Genomic DNA, 25,552 nt, shown 5'->3' with positions numbered 1-25,552 from the left:
CAGGCTGGGGACAGAGTGGCTGGAGAGCAGCCAGGCAGGTAGGGACCTGGGAGTTTGGATTGATAGGAAGCTGAACGTGAGCCAGCAGTGTGCCCAGGTGGCCAAGAAGGCCAATGGATCCTGGCCTGGATCAGGAACAGTGTGGCCAACAGGACCAGGGAAGTGATTCTTCCCCTGTACTCAGTGCTGGTGAGGCCACCCCTGGAGTGCTGTGTCCAGTTCTGGGCCCCTCAGTTCAGGAAGGACATTGAGGGGCTGGAGCAGGTCCAGAGAAGAGCAACAAGGCTGGTGAAGGGACTTGAGCACAAGGAGGAGAGGCTGAGGGAGCTGGGGTTGTTTAGCCTGGAGACGAGGAGGCTCAGGAGAGACCTCCTCACTCTCTGCAACTCCCTGACAGGAGGTTGTAGCCAGGTGGGGGTTGGTTTCTTCTCCCGGGCAACCAGCAGTAGGACAAGAGGGCACGGTCTTAAGCTCTGCCAGAGGAAGTTTAGGTTGGATATTAGGAAGGAATTCTTTACAGAGAGGGTAATCAGGCATTGGAATGGGCTGCCTAGGAAAGTGGTGGATTCTTTGTCCCTGGAGATTTTTCAGATGAGGCTGGCTGTGGCACTTAGTGCCATGGTCTGGTAACCACAGCAGTGTGGGATCAGAGGTCAAACTTGATGATTTCGGAGGTCTTTTCCAACCCAAGCTGCTTCTATGATTCTATGACTCTACGTTATCCCTCTTCCTCTGCCTCCAGAGGCCACCACCATGCCCAAGATCATGGAACCAGCCCCTCTGTGACATCTGCCCCAGGCTGAGGGCACTGCCGGCAACTCGAGTGCTGCAGGCACCTTGTTGGCAGCTGTGCTGGAGGAGACAGGCCCTCACTCCTTGCAGCTGACTTGTGTTGCAGGCAGCGATGATTTTGCTGCGCCTGCTCATCCTGCTGGCCCTGTGTGGGGCCGCAGACGGCACATCGAACACGTGCGGGTAAGTGGCCCCAGGTTCTGGGAGGGAGCCTGGGCAAGCTGTAGGGGCTACCCTGAGGGTGCCTGCTTGTCTCCATGGCTACACCAGAGCTTCCCAAACCCCAGGTGGGAGCCTCAGCCCCTTGCCTGCACTCAGACTGCTGGCACAACTCATCTACGGGGCTGAAGCAGACACAGGGCAGACAGACACACGCCCCCACGGGGTCCCCTGGCCCTGCTGGCCGTGCAACCAGTGCCCTGTGGGGAGGGAAGCAGGCTGCCCTTCAGCCTGAGCAGCATCAAGCCCTCAAGCAGGACAGTAATGAGCTTCTGCTTACAGACAGGTCTGCGGGCTCCGGCCTGTGCCCTACAGCACGACGCGCATCGTGGGTGGCGTAAATGTCCCGCCAGGAACCGGGGCCTGGGCTGGGATAGTCAGCATCCAGAGTCTTCGGACAAAACAATTTTTTAGGCATAACTGTGGAGGGACCATCATCAGACCACAGTGGGTCCTCTCAGCTGCCCACTGCTTCATCAACCGCACAAAGTAAGGAGGACCAGGGAAACGGGATATCCCCAACACCCAAGCCGGTGCTCTGTGCCCAACACCACGTGCTACTCCCATCCCATTTCCTTGCAGCATGCCCAGTGCCTGGGCACTGTGAGCCCAGCTGAGAGACTACTCAGGGAGAAGGCTGGGCTCGTGTCCCTGCTTCCTAGTAGCCTCCAGCTTGGCATTTCTGGAGCCTAAGCCATGCGAGTGCGGTCACCCCCCCTGTAACTTTGCTTTCCTCTCTGCCTTGGGCAACAGAAGGCAGGGAACTGGTGGGCTGCCACAGCACATGGCTCTGCTCCCTCTCAGCCCTCTCTCTGTCTGCCTTCCAGTCCCCTCAGCAAGTGGGGCGTGCTGGCCGGGCTCACAACAACTGCTGACTCGGGGCCTGAGGTACAAATACGCCGGATTAAGCAGGTGAAGATACACGAGCAATACGATGGCTTTATGCGTCATGACATTGCCCTGGTGGAATTGACGAAGCCCTTTGAGTGCAACCCCTCCGTTCAGCTCGCTTGTCTACCTGGTCCTGCAGTGAAAGTGTCAGCTCTGAACTGCTATGTTGCTGGCTGGGGTGCCACTGAGGCTAAAAGTAAGTTCCCAAAAGGACCTGTGCCCTGAGGGCAAGCTTGGTACAGTGGGGAGAGATGAGTGGGGCTTCCTGACAGCAGAGGCCAAAACCAGGGTTGGGCTGCGGGATGTATGCCTCTGGAGAGATGGGACGAGCCTACTTCCCGAAGCCATACAGCAGTGACACAGCACTCCAATGCCTCTCCAGAGACAGAGCCAAGCCCCAGGGAAGGGCTTCACCCCCAGACAGGTCAGGGGAATGGACAAGGAGCTGCTGGGAACTCATTCCTTTCTCTGCTCACAGCTGTAGCACAAGCAAGTGTCCTGAAGGAGGCCAAGGTGCTCCTCATCGACACCCAGCTCTGCAACAGCAGCGACTGGTATGGAGGGAGGATCCAAGATGACAATGTGTGTGCTGGGCAACCAGAGGGTGGCATGAACACCTGCCAGGTAGGAGCGTGCTACGAGTCATTCAGCCCCCCTGTCAGCACTGCCCAAACACAGTTCCGCGTGTGCTTTGCCTGGCCAGCTGCCCTCCCAGCCCCGAGGCCCCACCACTACTGGGGCTTCCCTCCCCTTCTCCTTCCATGGGTCCTTGCCCAGTTCCCCCCTTGTCCCAGCTGCCTGGCACTCTTCCCAGAGAGCCTGCCTAGTGCTCTTGGCAGTGCAGAGGTCCAGATGCCAACCCTGGAACATCCGCTTTCCGCACTTCCAGGATCACTGAGCATAGAGGACAGAGAGCCCTACCTTACAGACCTGTAACCTGCTCCCAGCCATGGTTCTGGAGGCCTCAGCACCTGAGCAGAGCCTTTCCCTGCCAGGAATCCAGCTCTGCCAGGGGTTGGGAGAGCAAAGGAGCCAGCCCTATGTGCTGACAGGGGCCACCCACTCCCTTAATCCTCTCTGCTTTGCTGCAGGGTGACAGCGGAGGGCCTCTCATCTGCAAAGATAGCAAAGCTGACATCTTCTGGGAAGTTGGTCTGACCAGCTGGGCAGTAGGCTGTGCCAGACCCAAAAGGCCTACAGTTTTTGTCTCCACTCAGTACTACCACAGCTGGATCATGAAACACATTGGCCAGAGCTCAGCTATTCCAGCGCCAGTGAAATCCTGTCCATTTCCACGTACGAAGCTGCTGCAATTCTTTGATCTGCTGCAGGAGCTCTTGAAGTTCCTAAAGGCAAAACCAGCTTGAGCAGCAGGTGGACAGGCTGTGGCACAGACTGTAGTGAGCCATAACCATGTCCTTCTGGGACAATGCCTGCTGATCCAAAGGCAGCCTCAGTACCAAAGGCCTGCTCTGTCCTGCCCACGCTCCTCCTCTGCATGCACACAAATGCTGATGTGGACTTAGTTGTTGTTGTTGAAATAAAGTTGCCTGTTTTCACCATTAACCATGTTGGCAGTCCCACTCAGCCTCCTGTGCCCTTGAGGCCAGGCCTCCCTGGGCTGACACCTGCAAAATGAGGCTGCACAGGCAGGCAAAGGGAAAGGGCACAAAAGGGAGCAAAGGGAAAAGGTCCCTTCAAAGGGCTGGAACCGTGCCTGCTCAGAGAGGAGGCCAAGGGTGCAGTGGAAGAAGGGAACACAGGTTCTAGGGCCTTACAGGTCTTGGGGCCGGCAGCTGGAAATGCACAGTGTCTTAGGCTGCTGACCGGTGGGATGCCTCTGTGTGTGGGTGTGTGTACAGCACACCAGGGAACTGGAAACTGGACTCAGGATGTCTGGGCAGGAACCTTCCAGCTCCTTGGTCTTCCTTTAACTTCATCAAAGGAGAGCTCAGAGAACTCTCCTTGGTCATCAAGGAGGGCAGCTTATTGGCTGTAATTGAAATGACAGTCCAACAGCCAGGGTCTGCTGTACCTGGGGAAAAAGGGGGAAGCTGTTCAGCAGTCAAATGGAAGCAACTAAATAAGCAGGCTTAACCCTGAAGGGGCTCCAGTTTCTTCCCTTAAAGGAAAAGAATGTTTAATTAGAGGTGTTCATAGTTAGGTTGTAAAAACACCACCTAAAAAACCTTAGGCCTAGAGCCTAGAGACTAGAAACATTTGCTAGTTGTTTAGGTTAACAAGACAAAAATGTTTGCTAGGGATGGCAGGCTAAGAAAAAAACCCAAACTCCTCCCTCTAAGTTATTATGACTTTGTAATTAAGAGGCTTCAGGCAAAAAGGTTTGGAAAAGGACAGCAGCAGCTCTTTATTAACATACATATGTATGCAAAAAAAACAGAACAAGGAACAATACCGTAACCAAAACTTGCGAAACAAAGCCCTACTTCCCCTCTCCGCTTTACCAGAAGCCACCCCAAGCAGGGGCTGCTCGCACTTTTCGGGATGCGAGGGGTACGGTGGCTCACTGGCAGGTAGCAGAAAGGCATTAGCAGGCTCTGGCGAGTTGGCGATCGCCGTGGCTCTCCCGTGACGGTCAGGGGCCATCCACCGGCTGTTCCCGGCGGCTCCGCAGTCGCTCACGGCCACGTGAGTGATGGCAGCCGGGGGGCCAACAATTTAGGGGGCTTCCCGCCAGTCCCGGGGCTACGGGCACGGTCCTCAGCAGCAGCTCCGTGCTCCCCAGCTCAGGAAACAGCTGTCCGCAGCGGCGGGCGGTGGGGCCAGGCAGCCGTCGCAGGGAGATGCTCGGATATGTGGCACCGGCGCAGGGCGCGGGCGGGGGCAGGTACCTCGCTCCGAAACGGCCGGCGGCGGGGGCTCTACCAGGGCTTATCCCAGTGGTGCGAGCAATGGCCGGCAAGGACCTGGGGCCAACCCCGATAGGGGTGCCAGGCAGGGAAAGCTCCTTCTCGAGGGTTAAACAGGAGAAAAAAGAGGTGGCTGCCAGGTCCGTGGGTGACGAGCAGGAAGACACATAAAGAAAAGGCCCAGATGTGCAGCTCGGGCCGGTTTTAAAAAGCCCTCCCCGCTCCCGTGCCCTTCTGTGTGCGACACCACTCCTCCCCGCCTCGGCCACCCTGGGAAAAAAACGGGGGGAGGGAGTGCCCTTTCATTGTTGGTGAGCGCTACCCATTAATGGGTAGTCGGAAAAAATTCCGACAGCTCTTCGCAAAACTAAAACAATTAGTTGATTTTCTTGACTCAAGCAAGGCAGATGGAAACAGTGTCAGAAAGTGGTTTTAAAAACCCAGTGCGTGGCTTTTTGTTGTTGTTGCCACAAATTCTGGACCAGTTTCCGATGACGAGTAAAAGCTTTTATCGTTGGCAGAGTACTGGCACAGCTTGCCCAGAGAGGCTGTGCATGCCCCATCCCTGGAACTGTTCAAGGCCAGGCTGGAAGGGGCTCTGAGCAACCTGATGTGGTGGAAGGTGTCCCTGCGCATGGCTGGGGCTTGGACCTAAAGGATCTTTAAGGTCCTTCCCAAGCCAGACCGTTCTGTGGCTCTGACACAGGGATGCAAGGAGGGCCATCAATAAAACCTCTGTGCTGGACTTCCGGAGGGCAGATTTTGGCCTATTCAGAAGACTTAGTTCAGAGCGTACCCTGGGAAAAAAACCCTTGAAAACAAAGGGGTCCAGGAGGGATGGACATTCTTCAAGAAGGAAGTCTTGAAAGCACAGGAGCAAGCTGTCCCAGTCTGCCAAAAGGCAAGCCGGTCGGGAAGATGGCCAGCCTGGCTAAACAGGGAGATTTGAAGGAAATTAGGGTAAAAAAGGGAGCTTACCAATTATAGAAAAAAGGGCTGGCTACTCATGAAGAGTTTAGGAATGTAATTAGGTCATGGAGAAAGAAAATTATAAAGACAAAGGCACAATTTGAACTCAATCTTGCCACTTCTGTTAAGGATAACAAGAAGTCTTTCTACAGATACACCAGTAGCAAAAGGAGGGGCAAGGAAAACCTCCATGCTTTATTGGACATGGGGGGAACATAGTTATCAAAGATGAGGAAAAGGCTGAAGTATTTAACACCTTCTTTACCTCAGTTTTCAACAGTAAGACAGGTTGTCCTGAGGACAGCTGGCTTCTGGAGCTTGTAGAAAGAGATAAGAAGCTGAATAGCCCCCCTGTAATCCAGGAGGAAACAGCTAGTGACCTGCTGAGCCACACGGACCCCCACAGGTGTATGGGATCAGATGGGATCTGCCCAAGGATGATGAGGGAGCTGGCAGAAGAGCTCACCAAGCCACCCACCATCATCTACCAACAGTCCTGGGTCACTGGGGAGGTCCGAGATGATTGGAAGTTGGTGAATGTCACACCAATCCACAAAAAGGGCTGTAAGGAGGACTCAGGAAACTACAGGCCTGTCAGCCTGACCTCAGTACCTGGCAAGGTCATGGAGCAGATCATCCTAAGTGCAATCACACAACACCTACAGGATGGACAAGGGATCAGACCCAGCCAGCACGGGTTTAGGAAGGACAGGTCCTGTCTGACCAACCTGATCTCCTTTTATGATCAGGTGATTCCCCTGGTGGATGAGGGGAAGGCTGTGGATGTGTCTATCCAGACTTCAGCAAAGCCTTTGACACTGTCTCCCACAGCACACTCCTGGAAAAGCTGCAGCCCATGGCTTGGACAGGGGCACTCTGTGCTGGGTTAGGAACTGGCTGGAGGGCCGGGCCCAGAGGGTGGTGGTGAACAGGGCTGCATCCAGTTGGGATCCAGTCACTAGTGGTGTCCCCAGGGATCAGTGTTGAGCCCAGTCCTGTTTAATGTCTTTATTGATGATTTAGATGAGGGGATTGAGTGGACCAATAGCATATTTGCAGATGACACCAAGTTGAGGAGGGAGTGTTGATCTGCTGGAAGGCAGGAGGGCTCTGCAGAGGGACCTGGACAGGCTGGAGAGTTGGGCTGATTCCAACAGGATGAGGTTCAACAAGGCCAAGTGCCGGGTCCTGCACTTTGGCCACAACAACCCCCTGCAGTGCTACAGGCTGGGACAGAGTGGCTGGAGAGCAGCCAGGCAGAAAGGGACCTGGGAGTTTGGATTGATAGGAAGCTGAACATGAGCCAGCAGTGTGCCCAGGTGGCCAAGAAGGCCAATGGATCCTGGCCTGGATCAGGAACAGTGTGGCCAACAGGTCCAGGGAAGTGATTCTTCCCCTGTACTCAGTGCTGGTGAGGCCACCCCTGGAGTGCTGTGTCCAGTTCTGGGCCCCTCAGTTCAGGAAGGACATTGAGGGGCTGGAGCAGGTCCAGAGAAGAGCAACAAGGCTGGTGAAGGGACTTGAGCACAAGGAGGAGAGGCTGAGGGAGCTGGGGTTGTTCAGCCTGGAGACGAGGAGGCTCAGGAGAGACCTCCTCACTCTCTGCAACTCCCTGACAGGAGGCTGTAGCCAGGTGGGGGTTGGTTTCTTCTCCCGGGCAACCAGCAGTAGGACAAGAGGGCACGGTCTTAAGCTCTGCCAGAGGAAGTTTAGGTTGGATATTAGGAAGAAATTCTTTACAGGCATTGGAATGGGCTGCCTAGGAAAGTGGTGGATTCTCTGTCCCTGGAGATTTTTCAGATGAGGCTGGCTGTGGCACTTAGTGCCATGGTCTGGTAACCACGGCAGTGTGGGATCAGAGGTCGAACTTGATGATTTCGGAGGTCATTCCCAACCCAAGCTGCTTCTATGATTCTATGACTCTACGTTATCCCTCTTCCTCTGCCTCCAGAGGCCACCACCATGCCCAAGATCATGGAACCAGCCCCTCTGTGACATCTGCCCCAGGCTGAGGGCACTGCCGGCAACTCAAGTGCTGCAGGCACCTTGTTGGCAGCTGTGCTGGAGGAGACAGGCCCTCACTCCTTGCAGCTGACTTGTGTTGCAGGCAGCGATGATTTTGCTGCGCCTGCTCATCCTGCTGGCCCTGTGTGGGGCCGCAGACGGCACATCGAACACGTGCGGGTAAGTGGCCCCAGGTTCTGGGAGGGAGCCTGGGCAAGCTGTAGGGGCTACCCTGAGGGTGCCTGCTTGTCTCCGTGGCTACACCAGAGCTTCCCAAACCCCAGGTGGGAGCCTCAGCCCCTTGCCTGCACTCAGACTGCTGGCACAACTCATCTACGGGGCTGAAGCAGACACAGGGCAGACAGACACACGCCCCCACGGGGTCCCCTGGCCCTGCTGGCCGTGCAACCAGTGCCCTGTGGGGAGGGAAGCAGGCTGCCCTTCAGCCTGAGCAGCATCAAGCCCTCAAGCAGGACAGTAATGAGCTTCTGCTTACAGACAGGTCTGCGGGCTCCGGCCTGTGCCCTACAGCACGACACGCATCGTGGGTGGCGTAAATGTCCCGCCAGGAACCGGGGCCTGGGCTGGGATAGTCAGCATCCAGAGTCTTCGGACAGAAAAATACACTATTCATAACTGTGGAGGGACCATCATCAGACCACAGTGGGTCCTCTCAGCTGCCCACTGCTTCATCAACCGCACAAAGTAAGGAAGACCAGGGAAACGGGATATCCCCAACACCCCAGCCGGTGCTCTGTGCCCAACACCACGTGCTACTCCCATCCCATTTCCTTGCAGCATGCCCAGTGCCTGGGCACTGTGAGCCCAGCTGAGAGACTGCTCAGGGAGAAGGCTGGGCTCGTGTCCCTGCTTCCTAGCAGCCTCCAGCTTGGCATTTCTGGAGCCTAAGCCATGCGAGTGCGGTCACCCCCCCTGTAACTTTGCTTTCCTCTCTGCCTTGGGCAGCAGAAGGCAGGGAACTGGTGGGCTGCCACAGCACATGGCTCTGCTCCCTCTCAGCCCTCTCTCTCTCTGCCTTCCAGTCCCCTCAGTGAGTGGGTCGTGGTGGCCGGGCTCACAACAACTGCTGAGTCGGGGCCTCATGTACAAATACGCCGGATCAAGCAGGTGAAGATGCACGAGCTCTATGATGGTGCCCTGCATCATGACATCGCCCTGCTGGAACTGGAGCAGCCCTTTGAGTGCACCCCCTCCGTTCAGCTCGCTTGTCTGCCTGGTCTCACAGTGACACTGTCGCCTCTGAACTGCTACACTGCTGGCTGGGGTCGCACTGAGGCAAGAAGTAAGTTTCCCAAAAGGACCTGTGCCCTGAGGGCAAGCTTGGTACAGTGGGGAGAGATGAGTGGGGCTTCCTGACAGCAGAGGCCAAAACCAGGGTTGGGCTGCGGGATGTATGCCTCTGGAGAGATGGGACGAGCCTACTTCCCGAAGCCATACAGCAGTGACACAGCACTCCAATGCCTCTCCAGAGACAGAGCCAAGCCCCAGGGAAGGGCTTCACCCCCAGACAGGTCAGGGGAATGCACAAGGAGCTGCTGGGAACTCATTCCTTTCTCTGCTCACAGCTGTAGCTTCAAAAGGAAGCATCCTGAAGGAGGCCAAGGTGATCCTCATCGACACCCAGCTCTGCAACAGCAGCGACTGGTATGGAGGGCTCCTCGAACCTGAAAACATCTGTGCTGGGTACGAAAAGGGTGGCACGAGCACCTGCAAGGTAGGAGTGTGCTACGAGTCATTCAGCCCCCCTGTCAGCACTGCCCAAACACAGTTCCGCGTGTGCTTTGCCTGGCCAGCTGCCCTCCCAGCCCCGAGGCTCCACCACCACTGGGGCTTCCCTCCCCTTCTCCTTCCAAGGGTCCTTGCCCAGTTCCCCCCTTGTCCCAGCTGCCTGGCACTCTTCCCGGAGAGCCTGCCTAGTGCTCTTGGCAGCACAGAGGTCCAGATGCCAACCCTGGAACATCCGCTTTCCGCACTTCCAGGATCACTGAGCACAGAGGACAGAGAGCCCTACCTTACAGACCTGTAACCTCCTCCCAGCCATGGTTCTGGAGGCCTCAGCACCTGAGCAGAGCCTTTCCCTGCCAGGAATCCAGCTCTGCCAGGGGTTGGGAGAGCAAAGGAGCCAGCCCTATGTGCTGACAGGGGCCACCCAACACTCCCTTAATCCTCTCTGCTTTGCTGCAGGGTGACAGCGGAGGGCCTCTCATCTGCAAAGATGGCAAAGCCGACATCTTCTGGGAACTTGGCCTGACCAGCTGGGCAATAGGTTGTGCCAGACCCAAAAAGCCTTCAGTTTTTGTCTCCACTCAATACTACCACAACTGGATCATGAAACACATTGGCCAGAGCTCATCTACGCCAGCACCAGTGCAATCCTGTCCATCCCTATGTAAGAAGATGCTGCAATTCTATAATCTGCTGCAGGAGCTCTTGAAGTTCCTAAAGGCAGAAACAGCTTGAGCAGCAGGATGGACAGGCTGTGGCACAGACTGTAGTCAGCCATAACCATGTCCTTCTGGGACAATGCCTGCTGATCCAAAGGCAGCCTCAGTACCAAAGGCCTGCTCTGTCCTGCCCACGCTCCTCCTCTGCATGCACACAAATGCTGATGTGGACTTAGTTGTTGTTGTTGAAATAAAGTTGCCTGTTTTCACCATTAACCATGTTGGCAGTCCCACTCAGTCTCCTGTGCCCTCGAGGCCAGGCCTCCCGGGGCTGACACCTGCAAAATGAGGCTGCACAGGCAGGCAAAGGGAAAGGGCACAAAAGGGAGCAAAGGGAAAGGGTCCCTTCTAAGGGCTGGAATTGTGCCTGCTCAGAGAGGAGGCCAGGGGTGTAGTGCAGAAGGGAACACAGGTTCTAGGGCCTTACAGGTCTTGGGGCCAGCAACTGGAAATGCACAGTGTCTTAGGCTGCTGACCAGTGGGATGCCTCTGTGTGTGGATGTGTGTACAGCACACCAGGGAACTGGAAACTGGACTGGGGATGTCTGGGCAGGAACCTTCCAGCTCCTTGGTCTTCCTTTAACTTCATCAAAGGAAAGCTCAGAGAACTCTTCTTGGTCATCAAGGAGGGCAGCTTATTGGCTGTAATTGAAATGACAGTCCAACAGCCAGGGTCTGCTGTACCTGGGGAAAAAGGGGGAAGCTGTTCAGCAGTCAAATGTTGCCAACGTTGAATACTTATGTGTGTGTGTGTGTATGTACAGTGCACCAGGGAATAGAAAACTGGACTCTCTCATCACTGCAAGTCTTCAAGGCCAGGTTGGATGGGGCTTTGTGCTACCTGCTCTAGAGGAGAATGTCTCTGTCCATGGTAGACGGGGTTTGAATTAGATGATCTTCTGACTATGACCTCATGGCTTTTTCCTAGGTCATATCACACATGATGGGTGGCATGGGTATCCAGCCAGGGTCCTCATGTGGGACTGTCAGCATCTGGGATCTCTGGGATCCAGGCACAGGGCATATCTGCCCTATATATATGTCCACTGTCAGTCCTCACAGCTGCCCACTGCTTCATCAGTACCATGTAAGAAGAGTTAGAGAATGAGGATATCCCCACAGCACCAGCAGCTGCCCTGCCCCCAGTGCTGCATGCAACTCCCATCTCATTTCCTTGCATCTTGCCCAGCGCCTGAGAGACTGCTCAGGAGAAGACTGGGCTCATGCCACTGACTCCTTGCTGCTGCTGCCAGGCATCTTCTCCTGCCAGTCTGCCATGACCGGGAGAGAGGGTGGTTAGGCAAGCCCCACACCAGGCAGCACCACCAAGGGACAAGAGACCTTCCCACAGGCTGGTATGCCACCATAGAAAAAGAAGATGGTGGTCAGCTGGGTGGCCAGACACTGAACAATTTAAGTTGTATTACTTTAAATTTAAATTGTATTAAATAGTATTAAAATGTTTAAAATCTAATTTTATTTCATTGTGTAAACTTTATGTTATATCTGTTTAAATTTGAATTGCTATAAGTTGTATATGAGCTATATTAATTTGAATTTTATTAAACTGAATTAAATTTTAACATGTCAGCAACAAAAAGAGGTCTGTATTTTTTGCTCTGAAGCTATTCTACGTGCAAATTCTATAAAATCCTACTGGCTTGATTTTTGCTCGAGCATTCCTGAACTCAGCGATCACTCCATCCTCAGTTGGGAAGAATTTAGCCTCACATTGCCTTCTGTCCAGCTCTGTGCGTTCACTACAGATATTGGCACCATCTACAGTGGAAAAGTGGTGTCTAACACCTTAAGCCTGCAACAACTATAAGTGCAAGAAAGACGGTACTAGAGAAACATGAGAAAGAAAAAAAAGAGTGCAGATGTTGCCTTGTCGTTAAGAATGCAAATCTTTTACTGTCCTCTGGGCCCTAAGGATGATTTTTGTCCCCATTAGATGGTAATTGTTTTTTTGAACTAACTGCAGAAAGCTGGGCAGTAAGGAGTTAATGCATTGCAATGCCTCAAACACCAAGCAGGCAACTTAGAACAGGATGTGCCTGGAAAGGGGGTTTGTATGAAGGTAAGGCAGCACCTTTCTGGGGACAAATTTCCTGTTCTGGTATATGGTGACTACACAACACTAAGGACAGCTCAAGTGTAGAAGTAGGGTCAAGGAGTGAGCAAGACCAATAGAGGGGAATCAAGACCACCAAAAGACCCTCAAGACCCTCCAGCCCATTTCCAGAAAAGTCCAGAAGACTGTACTGCACATGCTCACTTATTTGCATGAAGAGTGAGAAACTTAATCCCAGGATGATGTGGTGGGGGAAAATTTATCTATAAAAAGGTACCCCCACAGAGCCTGAGTGGTGCACTCCCAGGAGCCTGGACACCCTGTCAGTTGGATCAGTGCTGGACCCAGGAATGGTGATAGTCTTTCCTCTTGCCCAGAAGAACAGACAGGGCTATGTGGACAGAGCGGAGCTGCCCTATCTGTCATAATGCCCAAGAGGGTGTCTCTTATGTGATACATACACGTTAATACAATGGCCACGAATTCTACATGGTCTGGATCCTGCTTTGGGACAAGAAGAAACCAGAAACTGTGCAGAAGACTGATAGAGTCTGTCAGGTTTTCTCTGCAGGAACAAAAGTATCTGGAGTGTGTCATCACACTCCCTGAAGAATCACCAGAGGGCAGCAGCCAAGCAGAAGGAGCTCTTGGCCTCCTGGATGGAAACAGCTGCCATCGCCCTGCAGGGTCCCCTCCCTCTTCTCCACAGTGGACACTCTCCCCAGCTGAGCAGGGAGCTGCAGGGACTGGGGCCGTGGCTGGCCTCCTGCCCAAGGTCTGGGCACAACTTTTCAAAAAAAAAGAGCATCTCCTTGACCCTGTGCTGCCCTGGCTGTGCCAGAGGCTGGAGGCAATATTTGGGTCCCGATGGTGGCTGGCAGTGAGAGCAGAGAAGAGCATCTTGTACACCCTGTGCCTCTGGGGTCCAGACAAGGAGGTCATGCTCCAGATGCTGCAGCCTCTCCTTGAGCAATGTACAGAACAGCTGGTTGATGGCATCATCAGCATCATTGTGGGTCAGTGCAGCGAGGAGGCCCAGAGGCTGCTGCACTCCCATGCTGCTGGGGAGGAGGACAACAGCCCTGAGGCCAGCTCCTGCTCCACCAGCTCCCAAGGAGGCACTTCCACTTGGCCCCCAAGCCCTGCCAGCAGCCCTGCAGGCTCCGACATGGAGGACCAACCCAGCACAACAGAAGTTGCCCTCTGTGCCCTCCGAATCATCCACCCATCTGTGCCCATCCCTACAGAGCAGGTGCAGCCCCAGAAGGAGCAGGGGGAGGCAGTGGTGGCAAGTTCCTCTTCCCACAAGAGCAGCTGCAATCCTGCTACTCCTTGTCAGGGCTGGGAACACTCACCTAGAGGGCCCCAGCACCTCCCAGAAAGAGGAGGGCCCCCAGCATCCAAGAACCCTCCGCAGCACTGCAAGCAGCCACTCCACTGGCAGCGCTAACAGGGCTGCATCGAGTCTTTAGACAAGAAAAAGGAAATAAATTATTCCCCTCACACAGCCTCTGGGTGCTGCTTTCTCCCTCTTCTGTTGCCTTTCCCCTTCCCCTCGGTCAGCACCTGCCTGCTAGGAAGCCACAGCTGTGGAGGAACACATTCAGCACCGGTAGCTCCGTGTGCAGCTGCAGTGGGAGCTGAAGGTTGAGCTCTGGCTGGGAGCCCGAGGCAACAGGCCAGGAACTGTTGAACCTTTGCTTAACAAAGGGCACAGAGACCTGTGACCCAGCCAGGTGACCAGACACTGAGACACAGCAGGAGCCAATGACCCCCAGACTTAGGTGTGCTTAGACTGTGAGAGTATAAAAGCCCAGGGGTTGCTTGTTCGGGGTTCCTCATCAGAGGCTCCAGCTCAGGCTGTTACTTTTTATTTAGTTACTGCACCAAGATTAAATTATTTTAAGGATTAGGACATCTGAGACTCTGCTATGGGAAACCTGGGGTTGGGCTGGTAAGGAAACCTGGCCTGAATGTGTCAGTGTGGGGTGTGTAGCTGCGAAGGGTCTTTGGTCCTAGCTCAGGCTGTGAAAGTATGACTGCCAAAGTGGCCCTTGGATGGACAGGGAGATTTCCCTAACAGCAGTATCCAGGGCTAGATCCAGGTGAGTCTGGGCTGTGAAAGGCCTTGCAGGTCTCCTGGAGCAGTCAGCTGGGCAGCAGCCTAACAGGGAGAGTAGCAGGGAGGAGCACATTTCCCAGCTGGACGGTTCCTGGGCCTTACCTCCATTTGGAAATGTTGGCCAGCCCATGGATCAGATTCCTGATCCTCCCCAGAACCCTCTTCTGCACAGCTGTGCTTTCAGATTGGGTCAAGTCCAGCAGCACCTGGGAAGAGAGAAGCTGCAGATGAGCCCTGGGAGCAGACACTCGCTCCAGCGGCAGCAGCTCAACTCCAATCCTGGGCAAGACTTGGACCATCCCCCAAGGCTTCCTCTGACCTTGAGCAAAGTCTTGGAGGGCTCCTGTCCCTGGAGTCCCTCAAAGGCCTGGGACAAAGGCTCTGGGCCAACTCTGTGGCCAGGCAGGTGCCATCTTCTGCAGCCACTGTGCTCCAGAAGAGCTTGGTGCCAGCCTCTGCCTCCTCAGGGGAGGTGGATACCCTCCACACAGCGTGCTCTGCCTGCGTAGCACTGGGCTGGGGGCCACTCACCCAGGAGTGGGCAAACCCTCCCACAGGGTGAGGAACAGCACTGTGATCCCCACTCTTCACACAGGCCAGACCTCAAAGCTGTCCTGCAGCAATTTGTCGACTCTGGAGGCAGAAGAGCTGAGCACTGTCACCTCCAGCATAGTGTCCATGGTTCTCAGAGTCCGCAAGGAGGATGCAGAGTGGAAGCAGTAATTCCGCTATTCCTTCCACCCCGGGGGACTGACAGGAACTCCCAGTGCTAGGGCAGGATGCCCTTACTGCCTGGGAGAGAGCCAGGGGCAGTCAGTCTGTTGGCTATATATAAATCTACATATATCAAATTCAGTTTAAAAAATTGAATTTATTGCAGATTGCTACAACTGTACTGTCTATATGTAAATATACAAATATCAATATACCTATCTAAATATCCATATACCTACAGCTATATACATCTATAAATATAACTATACACAGGGGTATCCCAGGTAGCCCATTTCACGGGCTCTCCCTTGCTAGCTTCCTCCCACGCAGAGCAGCCCTTCTGGAAAGGTACAGCAGATGGACATCTAAGAAGTAAAAGGAATACTGAGTCATTACTGGTCCTTGTGTGTGTATGCCTCCCTTGGCAGCACACCTAGCAATTGTACTTCTATCAGAGATTATAAAATACAGCCTGAAAGACAGGCTCTCACTTGCGAATTTCAGGCCTGCTGTTTAAAGAACAGGAATTCTTCCGAGTTTTCCAAACTTTCACGTTTTGAAGTACCCCAATAAAAGTTGCAGCACTAGCATTGCAAATGGCACCCAGGAGAACTCTGAACAGAGACATTCACCTCTCACAAGCAGAACTCCAGCCTTGTTCTTTCTCTGTACTGACAAAGAGACCTTGGTCCTCACTTAAATGGTTGAAACCAATGGGCATTGTGAGCTATTAACTAGTATTGTTATCTGGGATCTAGAAACTACCCTTTGAAATAAGCAACAGCTCCTCCAACTCTACCATCAGCTCTTGGATCGACTACTCCGCTCTCCCCTTTCTGTAAAAGTCAGGCTCAGAGTAACTGTCTCAGTCATCTCTAAAAACATGCAGACTCTCTTTTTACCAGGGCCCTCTGGCTCGGGGGAATTGTTCCCACAGCTCACGTTGCCAGCTGAAGTTTTCTCTTCTACCGTGACACTCACAGGTTCACTTCCTGAAGGCTCACATTGACCCATGATATTCTCCTTAAAAGAGAAACGAATAGAAAACAAAATATAAACCCAGAGATCACTCCATATTTTCTTGTAATCTCTTTAGGGACACAATAATAACTGTTCTTCTCCCCTCCAAAAAGACACATAACACAAGGTGAACACTGCTCATTTACATTATACATAGATTGTTTACACTGCATGTAAGAATTACAGTTTTGTACACAGGGAGGACCAGGCACAGGTAGAACAAAGGGCAATCACAACTTGCAGGATATCACAAAGTATAAAAAATGGAAAATGCTGTATTCCAACCAAATATTCATAAATTGCATTTTCCACAGAAAACAGAAAGTTAGTAACTCAATCTAACCATTTCCCTGAACTTTCAACAAAAATCTTTGCCTTCAGTGGCAATCTTCAAAATACTCCATGATTTAAGATCAAAGACAGTATCCTATAACCTAAAAAGCTTGCACTTCATCACCATGAATGCACCTGCACTATGTATTTTTCCCATGAAACTGTGCACCAAAACCTGGCCAACACAGGCTAACATCTCATTCTCAATAACATGGGGTACCTTTTCATTCCCTGCTCTTTTTCAGTCTTGCTTTACAAAGCAAACATTTCACTGTCCATTAAAAGCTTGGTTCAAGAAGCCTTTTCTTCTCAGGCACGCAACAATACTCACAAGCTCTCAGTGCAGACCCCAGCACTGCTATCAAACAGAGTTACCTCCAAAAAGGCAGCCATTTCCGGATTGGATGATAACATCTCCTCCAGCAGCTGACATGCAATATCTAGTCTGACTTCTCCCTGTGACAGAAAATGACAGAGAGAATCTACCTGCCTTCACTTCTTCAAGAACTACAGTGTTCCTGCTGTATATAAAAGCATCACAAACCACAAGATTTTTAAGAGACAGGAAAAGGTTCCTACACTGCAAACGTACATATGGACAACACAACTGCAGGAACACAGTTCCCTGCCAATAATATCTCGTTCTTCTTCAAGTAGTTGTCCACATACACATCCTCCCAAGGGGTGATTTCCAAAAATACCTTTGCACCACAGAGTAGGTCTGAATGCTACTAAAACATTTCATTGCCATTAGAAGCTGACAGGATACAGTCAGTAATCCAAGGGTCCTTTTTTTTGGTAGAATTCATATAAATTAAACAACATTCTAAGCAGAAAGAAGACAAGAAGAGTTTTTCAAAAGCAGCAAATCCTACCCTAGTGAAAAGATCAGTCCCATTTTAACAACCAGTGTCCATACTGCTGTTTCTTCTGGAGATGCCTCAGAGTTAAAGGACTCTGGAAGGGTAATTTCTTCTGACAAAGATGAGTCATATCATGATGTTGAACAGAAACTCGTGTATATGTGAAACAGAATCTTACTTCGGAAGAGATCTAACGTGAAGGATTAGACCTTAGTGCCTCATTATCCTCAGATTTTCTAGCTGAGGTAATGATTCATAAAAAGCTTCTTCCACAGATGAATAAATTAGAGAATAGGAAGCCACAGAATCACCTATTATAAGGAAAGTCATAACAGATTAAACGCTGGTGAAAGACTTGGTCTCTCAGCAGCACGAACATCAGAAGTCCCCAAAGGGAACAGCAGAAAGAGATGAGACCCTTTCTGCTGGTTATGAAGTCAAGTCCTAGTGTGGATTCATGGAGATGTGCCAGCCTGAAGATAGCCACAAACTGAGGAGGATGGAGGAAAGGTAAAGAAAGGTAAAAGCTGGAATTCGAGAAATTTTGGTTAAGCAAAGCCTTTTCATTAAAGGCAAGCCACCTTTATAATTTCATTATTTATGTTTAACCACAGTTCATTTCGCATTTTTTTCAGTTCATTGTTTTTTGTTTGCTTTTTTTTTAATATGAACAAGGTGTTTCACTTTTGCTGAACTGCTTGTCTGTTGCCTTAAGTAGCCAGGTTTTTAAGCAAGATTCAGGTTACCAAGTCAACAGCCAGGGATGAGCTTATCCCTGACAGAAACAAATCAACCAACCAACTCACACTGCAACTTCTTCTGCCTCTTCTTAGGGGACCTCAGTCTGAAGCTGTTATAACACAGATCATCTTCTTGGGTGCATTACAGGACCTTGTACACCAATAGGAGACAGTGCCTCCACCAAGATACAATTGACATCTTTTTAGTTTATCTAGAGAAGATGTGACAGACAAGGATCAGAGAGAGGGAGGCAGAAATGAAACAATGAACCCTGATAAAACATTGCAGAGTCAGGACTCAGAAGACTTAATAGTTTGCTGGTTCCTGGAGCTCATGAGGAAAAATAATCTCATTTAACAAGACTGGTGAAAGAGAAGGTGAGCATTTCACTTATAAGACCAGCACAGTGTACCCAGGAAGTTAAATGTCACCACACCTTTTCAGGGACTGCAAGGACTAAACCAAAAACTTTGGAATGATTTGCTGTCTCAAACATTGATCTCAGCTGTCAGAGAGACAAGTTCTTTGATTGTGACTTCCCATCACTCAGGCTGATCTTAAAGTCCTGGATGAAAAAGGAGCTCATGGTGAAAATGAGAGGACAAAGATGCGCTGTGTGAAAAAGAAATATTAGAGTATCAATGGCCTTACTGGACATTGGCTATTTCTATCCTTACATGTTATTGTGGCCATAACCCAGTCCTCTTGGATATGCTTGTATCTAAAAAAAAATCATGAACACAAGAGAAAGGTTGATATTTGCAAGACAGGAAACTGGATGATCACACTTGGGTAAGGGATCAAGCCTTTTTTTAACACAAGTAAGTATAAATTGCTTTGCTTGTCCTCTGTGAGAGAAAAAAAACCCCAAAGGATTTACATTATGCTGTAGTAGAAAAGGAAGCCTACTTCCAATCCTTTGCCATTTGATAAGCTGGGCCCTCCAAATAAAGTGTGGTTTCCACTAGAATCATATAAATCATTTATAGTAAATACCGTAGTTCTCTTGAATAAGACATCTCTGAGGTGGAGCCAATTCCAAAGATTATCATAGTTTTTCTCAGTCTGCAATTGAAACTCAGGGCTCCCAGAGACTTTTCAGAATATTAAAGACTCTCTTTTTGTCCAGGTAAAGAAATTCTTCAAGGACAAACACAGACTAGTTAACTAAGACAAATTCTGGTGGAGTCAAGACAAAAAACTTCTGAAGAAAAAAACACTTCACTGATGAGGACACACACTATGCTGCTGCCCTGAAAGCTCACTTGAATGACAAAATTACTCTTTCCATCTTCAGTGCTTCTTTTAATAGATATTTGTAAACCCCAATATTTTCACCTTCTCGAGGAGATCCACATTTAAATTTAGCTCCTTCATTACAGAAGGCTATAAGCCTACACTTCATTCATACAGTCTTCTCCACCTTCCCTGGATGTCAGGATGCTCCACTCACCTGGAAATCACTGCCACTGGTGTTGGTCAAAGCTGCAGAACCAGCAGTGCCAGTCACAGGATTGAGGACTGAACAATTCTGCAGTGTGGCTGCAAGAATTCAAATACAGTCATCAGGCTTACAGAAGCTGTGTTTGGTATGCAGTGTTTGGTATACTTCCTTTGATTGAACATTTCAGGAATCGCACAGAGGACTAAATTCCAGAAATGTATTCTTACCTCCCAAGTGATCTGAAGACTGGTTTCTTCATCTTAAAAAACATGTATTCTAATTGATGTGTACAGATATTAAAAATATGGATTGTAAATTTTATATACAAACACACAGAAACTTCATAATCACAGTCCTTTGTATCTTCCCAAAGATTTTCAAAAGAAATAACTTGCCTATTTAGCTCTCACCTACCCATTCAGTCCTCTTGAAAAACTGTCTAGCTTGCAATTCCTTTGCAGGAAACAGCTGATAGAAAGCTTACTTCCAGGTCTTTTCCTCTTTGCACAAAACTGACAGGATGCTACAGCTGACCCTGCACACGACCAGCCTATCATCTCACACAGACTCAGTGAGAGCTTGCTACAATTAAGCATCCCTACAGCTGGGCAAAGAGCAGTATGTCTCATCTGGCAGGGCTGGGCCAGCTCCACAGGGAGCAGGACAAGGTATTCTCAGTGCAGCACACACAGAGACTATACTGTAGCCTACAGGCAGACTGGGGCACACATGAACCATGTTCGCTGTGCTTACTGGCAGCCTTCCTGAAGAACAGTCCTTGTCCTGTACTGGGTGAACTGAGCTGAGCAGCCACCAGCAAGGACAGGTAACCTTCCCCCATCAGGGGAGTGCCAATTTTCAAATCCCATGCCACCCTCAAACCCATCATAGTCCCACATGGACCACTGCATCTCACCAGTCTTGCTGGCCTTGCCAAGGGTCGAGGGTGACTGCAGCAGGTCCCCGTTCACTGCTGTGCCCAACTGCTGCTGGAAGTGGCTGGGTGGGTGGCTGGGCGCCTCCATGCCGGCTGCCAGCTTCTCTGTGTGGGCCCTCATCAGGCTCTTGAGGTTTACAAGGATTTTGTGGTGGTCATGGTAACGGTCAGGGCATGGCCCAGCAGAGCTGCAGCCATCGTCACCTGCCAGGACTGGCCCAGGCCTGGACCTCACTACCTTCCTCCCACGCAGAGCAGCCCTTCTGGAAAGGTACAGCAGATGGACATCTAAGAAGTAAAAGGAATACTGAGTCATTACTGGTCCTTGTGTGTGTATGCCTCCCTTGGCAGCACACCTAGCAATTGTACTTCTATCAGAGATTATAAAATACAGCCTGAAAGACAGGCTCTCACTTGCGAATTTCAGGCCTGCTGTTTAAAGAACAGGAATTCTTCCGAGTTTTCCAAACTTTCACGTTTTGAAGTACCCCAATAAAAGTTGCAGCACTAGCATTGCAAATGGCACCCAGGAGAACTCTGAACAGAGACATTCACCTCTCACAAGTAGAACTCCAGCCTTGTTCTTTCTCTGTACTGACAAAGAGACCTTGGTCCTCACTTAAATGGTTGAAACCAATGGGCATTGTGAGCTATTAACTAGTATTGTTATCTGGGATCTAGAAACTGCCCTTTGAAATAAGCAACAGCTCCTCCAACTCTACCATCAGCTCTTGGATCGACTATTCCGCTCTCCCCTTTCTGTAAAAGTCAGGCTCAGAGTAGTTGTCTCAGTCATCTCTAAAAACATGCAGACTCTCTTTTTACCAGGGCCCTCTGGCTCGGGGGAATTGTTCCCACAGCTCACGTTGCCAGCTGAAGTTTTCTCTTCTACCGTGACACTCACAGGTTCACCTCCTGAAGGCTCACATTGACCCATGATATTCTCCTTAAAAGAGAAACGAATAGAAAACAAAATATAAACCCAGAGATCACTCCATATTTTCTTGTAATCTCTTTAGGGACACAATAATAACTGTTCTTCTCCCCTCCAAAAAGACACGTAACACAAGGTGAACACTGCTCAGGTGGTTTACATGGTAAGTGTTTTAAATTCAGAAGGTTGTCAAATTGAAACTCAGGCTCTTACAAAGTGTCCTATTAATCAAAACATGAAATCAGAAAACTAGAATACACCAAGTGAGAGTACATCTCCTCACAGTCTGAATTGCGCCCTCGCTTACTACACTTTCTATAAGGAACAAGCCAGGAAAAATCCAGGTGCCCTCTTAGTTACCAACACATGTATTGTTAACAAGAGATCTCGCTCAAACCACTGCAAAGGGCTGTGTGGTGCAAAACTGTACACATGAGCCACATATATCTGGCTGGGAACCTCAGCTCACCCCATTCATTTGCTAAGTCATTAAATTCTAATATGTTGCTTGCTTTTTGGAGCCCTCTGCTACCACTCCGTATATATTTTGCAGGCAACCATTTACTGAATGGGTATGTTTCCATGATCCTGACACAAATCTGTAGGGTCAAAAAAATCCCAGAAAGCCAGACAACATAGCTAGGTTTTTATTCCACTGAGGAAATTAAGGGCCAAAGTTAAGTACCTAGAATTTACTTTTAGCCATAAAGATATTCTCACTATAACATGTTCAAGAATACCTCTTCTGTGAACAGCCTATCCAACAGTATTCTAAAGATGGGTGATTGTGCACGGCCTGCAGTGTTTCATTCTATTAAGGAAAAGAAAATTTTTGAAAACTGGTAGGTGTGAGTTTACAGAAGATGAAAGAGCATCAAACTGGGTAATAAGACATGGGTAATTCCAAAAAATCGCACTTCTCACCTTAAGTCTGACCTTACTCAACCTTAGATACTTCAAAAGGCAATGCCTGTGCATATTAATAGAAATACAGAGACATTATTTGGCAAAGCTGTATTGTAATATGCAAAAAGACCTGTGCCAATACAGAAACAGAACTCTCCAGGAAAGTCTGAGAAGATGCAAGAGTTAGAGAAAGAATATTTCTAATAAAAAGAGGGAATCTTTCAAACAAAAGGCCTAATAATCCCCAAATTGCTCTTAAACACAGAATAAGCTCCAAGTCTTTAACCACTTCACATCCAGGACCAACATCATCCTTCTCAGTAATTACACAAGTCATGAGGCCTTAAAACCAAAACACCTGCTCCCCAACAACTCCATGGCTCACACACTTAATCCCTCTGTTCCTAACAAGGAAGTCTAGACCCCAACTGCCAAAGGCCTTCAACAATGGAAAAGATACACTTCTCAAAGTGCAGTTCAAAAGCTGTCAAAACTGCCAGAGTTCAAAGCGCAGGCAAGACAATACACTGAGTAGGCATTAAGGAAGGAATCCTGCCACCTCCATGTGCACTAGCAAAAGGAGGTACTCTTCCGTACACAGCACTGAGCAGAAGAGTCCAGTCCAGGCTGGAGCTTTGCAGGAATTGGAATATACAGCTTTGATTGGAATATACAGCTCCTTCTGGAGAGACACCCAAAAGGAAGATGACTAATCTTCGTAACATGGAGACCAATAGTAGGAGGTTTGCATCAGCTAGATCTCCAAGCTAGAAAGTTTATTGAAGGCAACAAGATACTGAGAGAACAACCAAACTGTAGCTTCAGCACATATACCAACATGGCAATTTTGAGCACCTACATGCAAGGCAGATCTTGTGCAGCAGCAACAGATGCTGAGAACCTCTTGCTTTTCCTTTGTGTGGAAAACCAAAAGGAGAGTCCGCATTTGGTGCCACAAGAGAGTGACCTCTCCCATGCCCCTCACTGCACATGAGACTTACAGCTTTGTACACAGGGAGGACCAGGCACAGGTAGAGCAAAGGACAGTCACAACCTGCAGGATACCACAAACAACTGAAGATGCTTTATACCAACCAAATGTTCATAAATTGTATTTTCCACAGAAAACAGAAAGTTGGTAACTCAATCTAACCATTTCCCTGAATTTTCAACAAAAAGCCTTTCCCTGAATTTTCAACCAAAATCCTTGGCAAAAATACTCTCTGATTTAAGATCGAAGACAGTATGTTATAACCCAAAAAGCTTGTACTTCATCACCACGAATGCACCAGCACTATGTATTTTTCCACTGAAAATAAGTAGCCAAACTTGGCCAACACAGGTTAACACGTCTCATGCTCATTAACATCGGATACTTTTGATTCCCTCTTCTTTTTAAAATATTGATTTAGCAAGCAAACCCCTAATTAAAGATGCCTTTACTTCTCAGGCGTGTGACAACACTGAAAGCCCCTCCGTGCAGACCCCCAGCCATCGCTATGCCGAAGTCACCTCCAAAAACGCAGCCAGTTCAGGGTGGGACGAAGCAAGCATCTCCTCGAGGGCCTGAAACACAGCCTCGAGATCCGCTGGGTCGGGGCTGGCGGCGGCGGGCGGCGGGGGCGGCTCCTCCATCGCCCGCCGTCGGCGACAGTCGCGACACACGGGCGCGCGCGCGGCCGCACAACGCCCGAACGGCAACGGCCGAGGCGCGAGGGCCGCGCCGGCCCCGCCCCGCGGCGCGCGGCGAGAGGGGGGCGCTGCGCTCCGCCCGCCGGCCCTCAGTGGGCGGTGGTGCCGTCCCTCAAGGCGCTCCGCCCGCCGGCCCTCAGTTGGTGCCGCCGGCCCTCAGTGGGCGGTGGTGCCGTCCCTCAAGGCGCTCCGCCCGCCGGCCCTCAGTTGGTGCCGCCGGCCCTCAGTGGGCGGTGGTGCCGTCCCTCAAGGCGCTCCGCCCGCCGGCCCTCAGTGTGTCGTGGTACCGTCCGTCAGGGCGCTCTGCCCGCCGTCCCTTAGCGCCCGGTGCTGCCGTCCGTCCGTCGGTGCCGCCGTCCCTCGGCACTCACTGCCACCGTCCCTCAGACTCATGCAGTCTCCATAACTTTACTTTGACCCATTGGTTTTCTAATCCCATTTTCTCCCTGAGGCTGTCTGTAAACTGGGAATATCGTCACTGTAAACTGGGAATATCGTCACTGGAAATATCTCATGTCAGACGGTGTTGCCAAGGCAAAGGTTATGAAGCAGCAGCCTGCCACGACACTAAATAAGGATATGGCACGGCCTATAATGCATGCTGGTGCACAGTGTATCACCACACAATAACACAGTCTGAGTTCTCTTTCCCTTTCCCCTTCCCTTTCCCCTTCCCTTTCCCTTTCCCCTTCCCTTCCCTTTTCCCTTCCCTTTTCCCTTCCCTTTTCCCTTCCCTTTTCCCTTCCCTTTTCCCTTCCCTTTTCCCTTCCCTTTTCCCTTCCCTTTTCCCTTCCCTTTTCCCTTCCCTTTTCCCTTCCCTTTTCCCTTCCCTTTTCCCTTCCCTTCCCTTCCCTTCCCTTCCCTTCCCTTCCCTTCCCTTCCCTTCCCTTCCCTTCCCTTCCCTTCCCTTCCCTTCCCTTCCCTTCCCTTCCCTTCCCTTCCCTTCCCTTCCCTTCCCTTTCCCCTTCCCTTCCAATTGAGGAATAATTCAGGCTAGAAGGCAGATCGGGAGATCTTCTGCTTCCTGCTCAAAGCAGAGACATTCATCTGCACAGACCACATTGTCCGGGACTTTAGGCAGTTGAGGCTTGAAATCCTCCAAGACAGCACAACCTCTCGGGGCCCTCACTCTTGTCCTTGTGGGGAAAAAGCTTTTCCTTACTTCCAACCCAAGCGTCTCTAGTTTCAGCTGATGCCACTTTATCATCTCCTGCCAGGCAGCTCCATGAGGAGCCTGGCCTCTGCCTCTCGATCCCATCCCTATAGCCTCAAGGTGCTTTCAGATGTCCTACAACTGTCTCAGCTCCAGACTGAACCAGGCTTGGACCCACAGCCTCACCTCGCAGCGTGAGTGCTCCAGCCCCACTGTCTTGGTGGCCTCCCCTGAACTTGTTCTGTTTTCCCAATGTCTGTCCTGACTTGTGGGTCAGGACCTGGATGTGGGTCCCTGGATAGAAGACCCATTTGTGGTCTCACAAGTGCTGAGCTGGAAGGGATAATCTCTGCTCTCAGTCTGGCTGTTCATCCTTGCTGAATTTAATGGGATCTTTTTTTAATTCATT

The 25,552-nt window shown here is 50.7% G+C and overlaps 3 protein-coding genes across 8 annotated transcripts; 2 read left to right on the top strand and 1 right to left on the bottom strand.

Annotated features, from left to right (window-relative positions):
• Positions 1-410: 410 nt before the first annotated feature.
• On the top strand, positions 411-3,468 carry LOC135406725 (acrosin-like). The gene is made up of 5 exons (XM_064641132.1): positions 411-975; positions 1,294-1,500; positions 1,839-2,098; positions 2,381-2,526; positions 2,994-3,468. The coding sequence occupies exons 1-5, from the start codon at positions 905-907 to the stop codon at positions 3,267-3,269; spliced, it is 960 nt and encodes a 319-aa protein (XP_064497202.1). The 5' UTR covers positions 411-904; the 3' UTR covers positions 3,270-3,468.
• A 4,018-nt stretch (positions 3,469-7,486) lies between these two features.
• On the top strand, positions 7,487-10,426 carry LOC135407896 (acrosin-like). The gene is made up of 5 exons (XM_064643327.1): positions 7,487-7,925; positions 8,244-8,450; positions 8,789-9,048; positions 9,332-9,480; positions 9,951-10,426. The coding sequence occupies exons 1-5, from the start codon at positions 7,855-7,857 to the stop codon at positions 10,224-10,226; spliced, it is 963 nt and encodes a 320-aa protein (XP_064499397.1). The 5' UTR covers positions 7,487-7,854; the 3' UTR covers positions 10,227-10,426.
• Positions 10,427-10,521: 95 nt separating this feature from the next.
• LOC135407897 (uncharacterized) lies at positions 10,522-23,979 on the bottom strand. Of its 6 annotated transcripts, none has more exons than XM_064643332.1 (7): positions 23,811-23,976; positions 21,284-21,404; positions 20,438-20,746; positions 19,531-19,619; positions 16,849-16,929; positions 16,063-16,143; positions 15,258-15,485 (listed from the first exon to the last, which is right to left on the bottom strand). In XM_064643332.1, the coding sequence occupies exons 1-7, from the start codon at positions 23,931-23,933 to the stop codon at positions 15,432-15,434; spliced, it is 858 nt and encodes a 285-aa protein (XP_064499402.1). In that variant the 5' UTR covers positions 23,934-23,976; the 3' UTR covers positions 15,258-15,431. The 6 variants fall into 6 exon arrangements, with proteins under 6 accessions (XP_064499403.1, XP_064499402.1, XP_064499400.1 ...); XM_064643330.1 differs by having other exon boundaries at positions 16,023-16,143; positions 23,811-23,975; XM_064643333.1 differs by lacking the exons at positions 15,258-15,485; positions 16,063-16,143; positions 16,849-16,929 and adding exons at positions 10,522-10,894; positions 14,509-14,612 and having other exon boundaries at positions 23,811-23,979.
• Positions 23,980-25,552: the final 1,573 nt, after the last annotated feature.

The sequence above is a fragment of the Pseudopipra pipra genome, chromosome Z (genome assembly GCF_036250125.1).
Source record: "Pseudopipra pipra isolate bDixPip1 chromosome Z, bDixPip1.hap1, whole genome shotgun sequence".
Taxonomy (NCBI): domain Eukaryota; kingdom Metazoa; phylum Chordata; class Aves; order Passeriformes; family Pipridae; genus Pseudopipra; species Pseudopipra pipra.
Note: the sequence above shows the minus strand (reverse complement) of the source record. Positions and strands in the feature narration are given on the sequence as shown.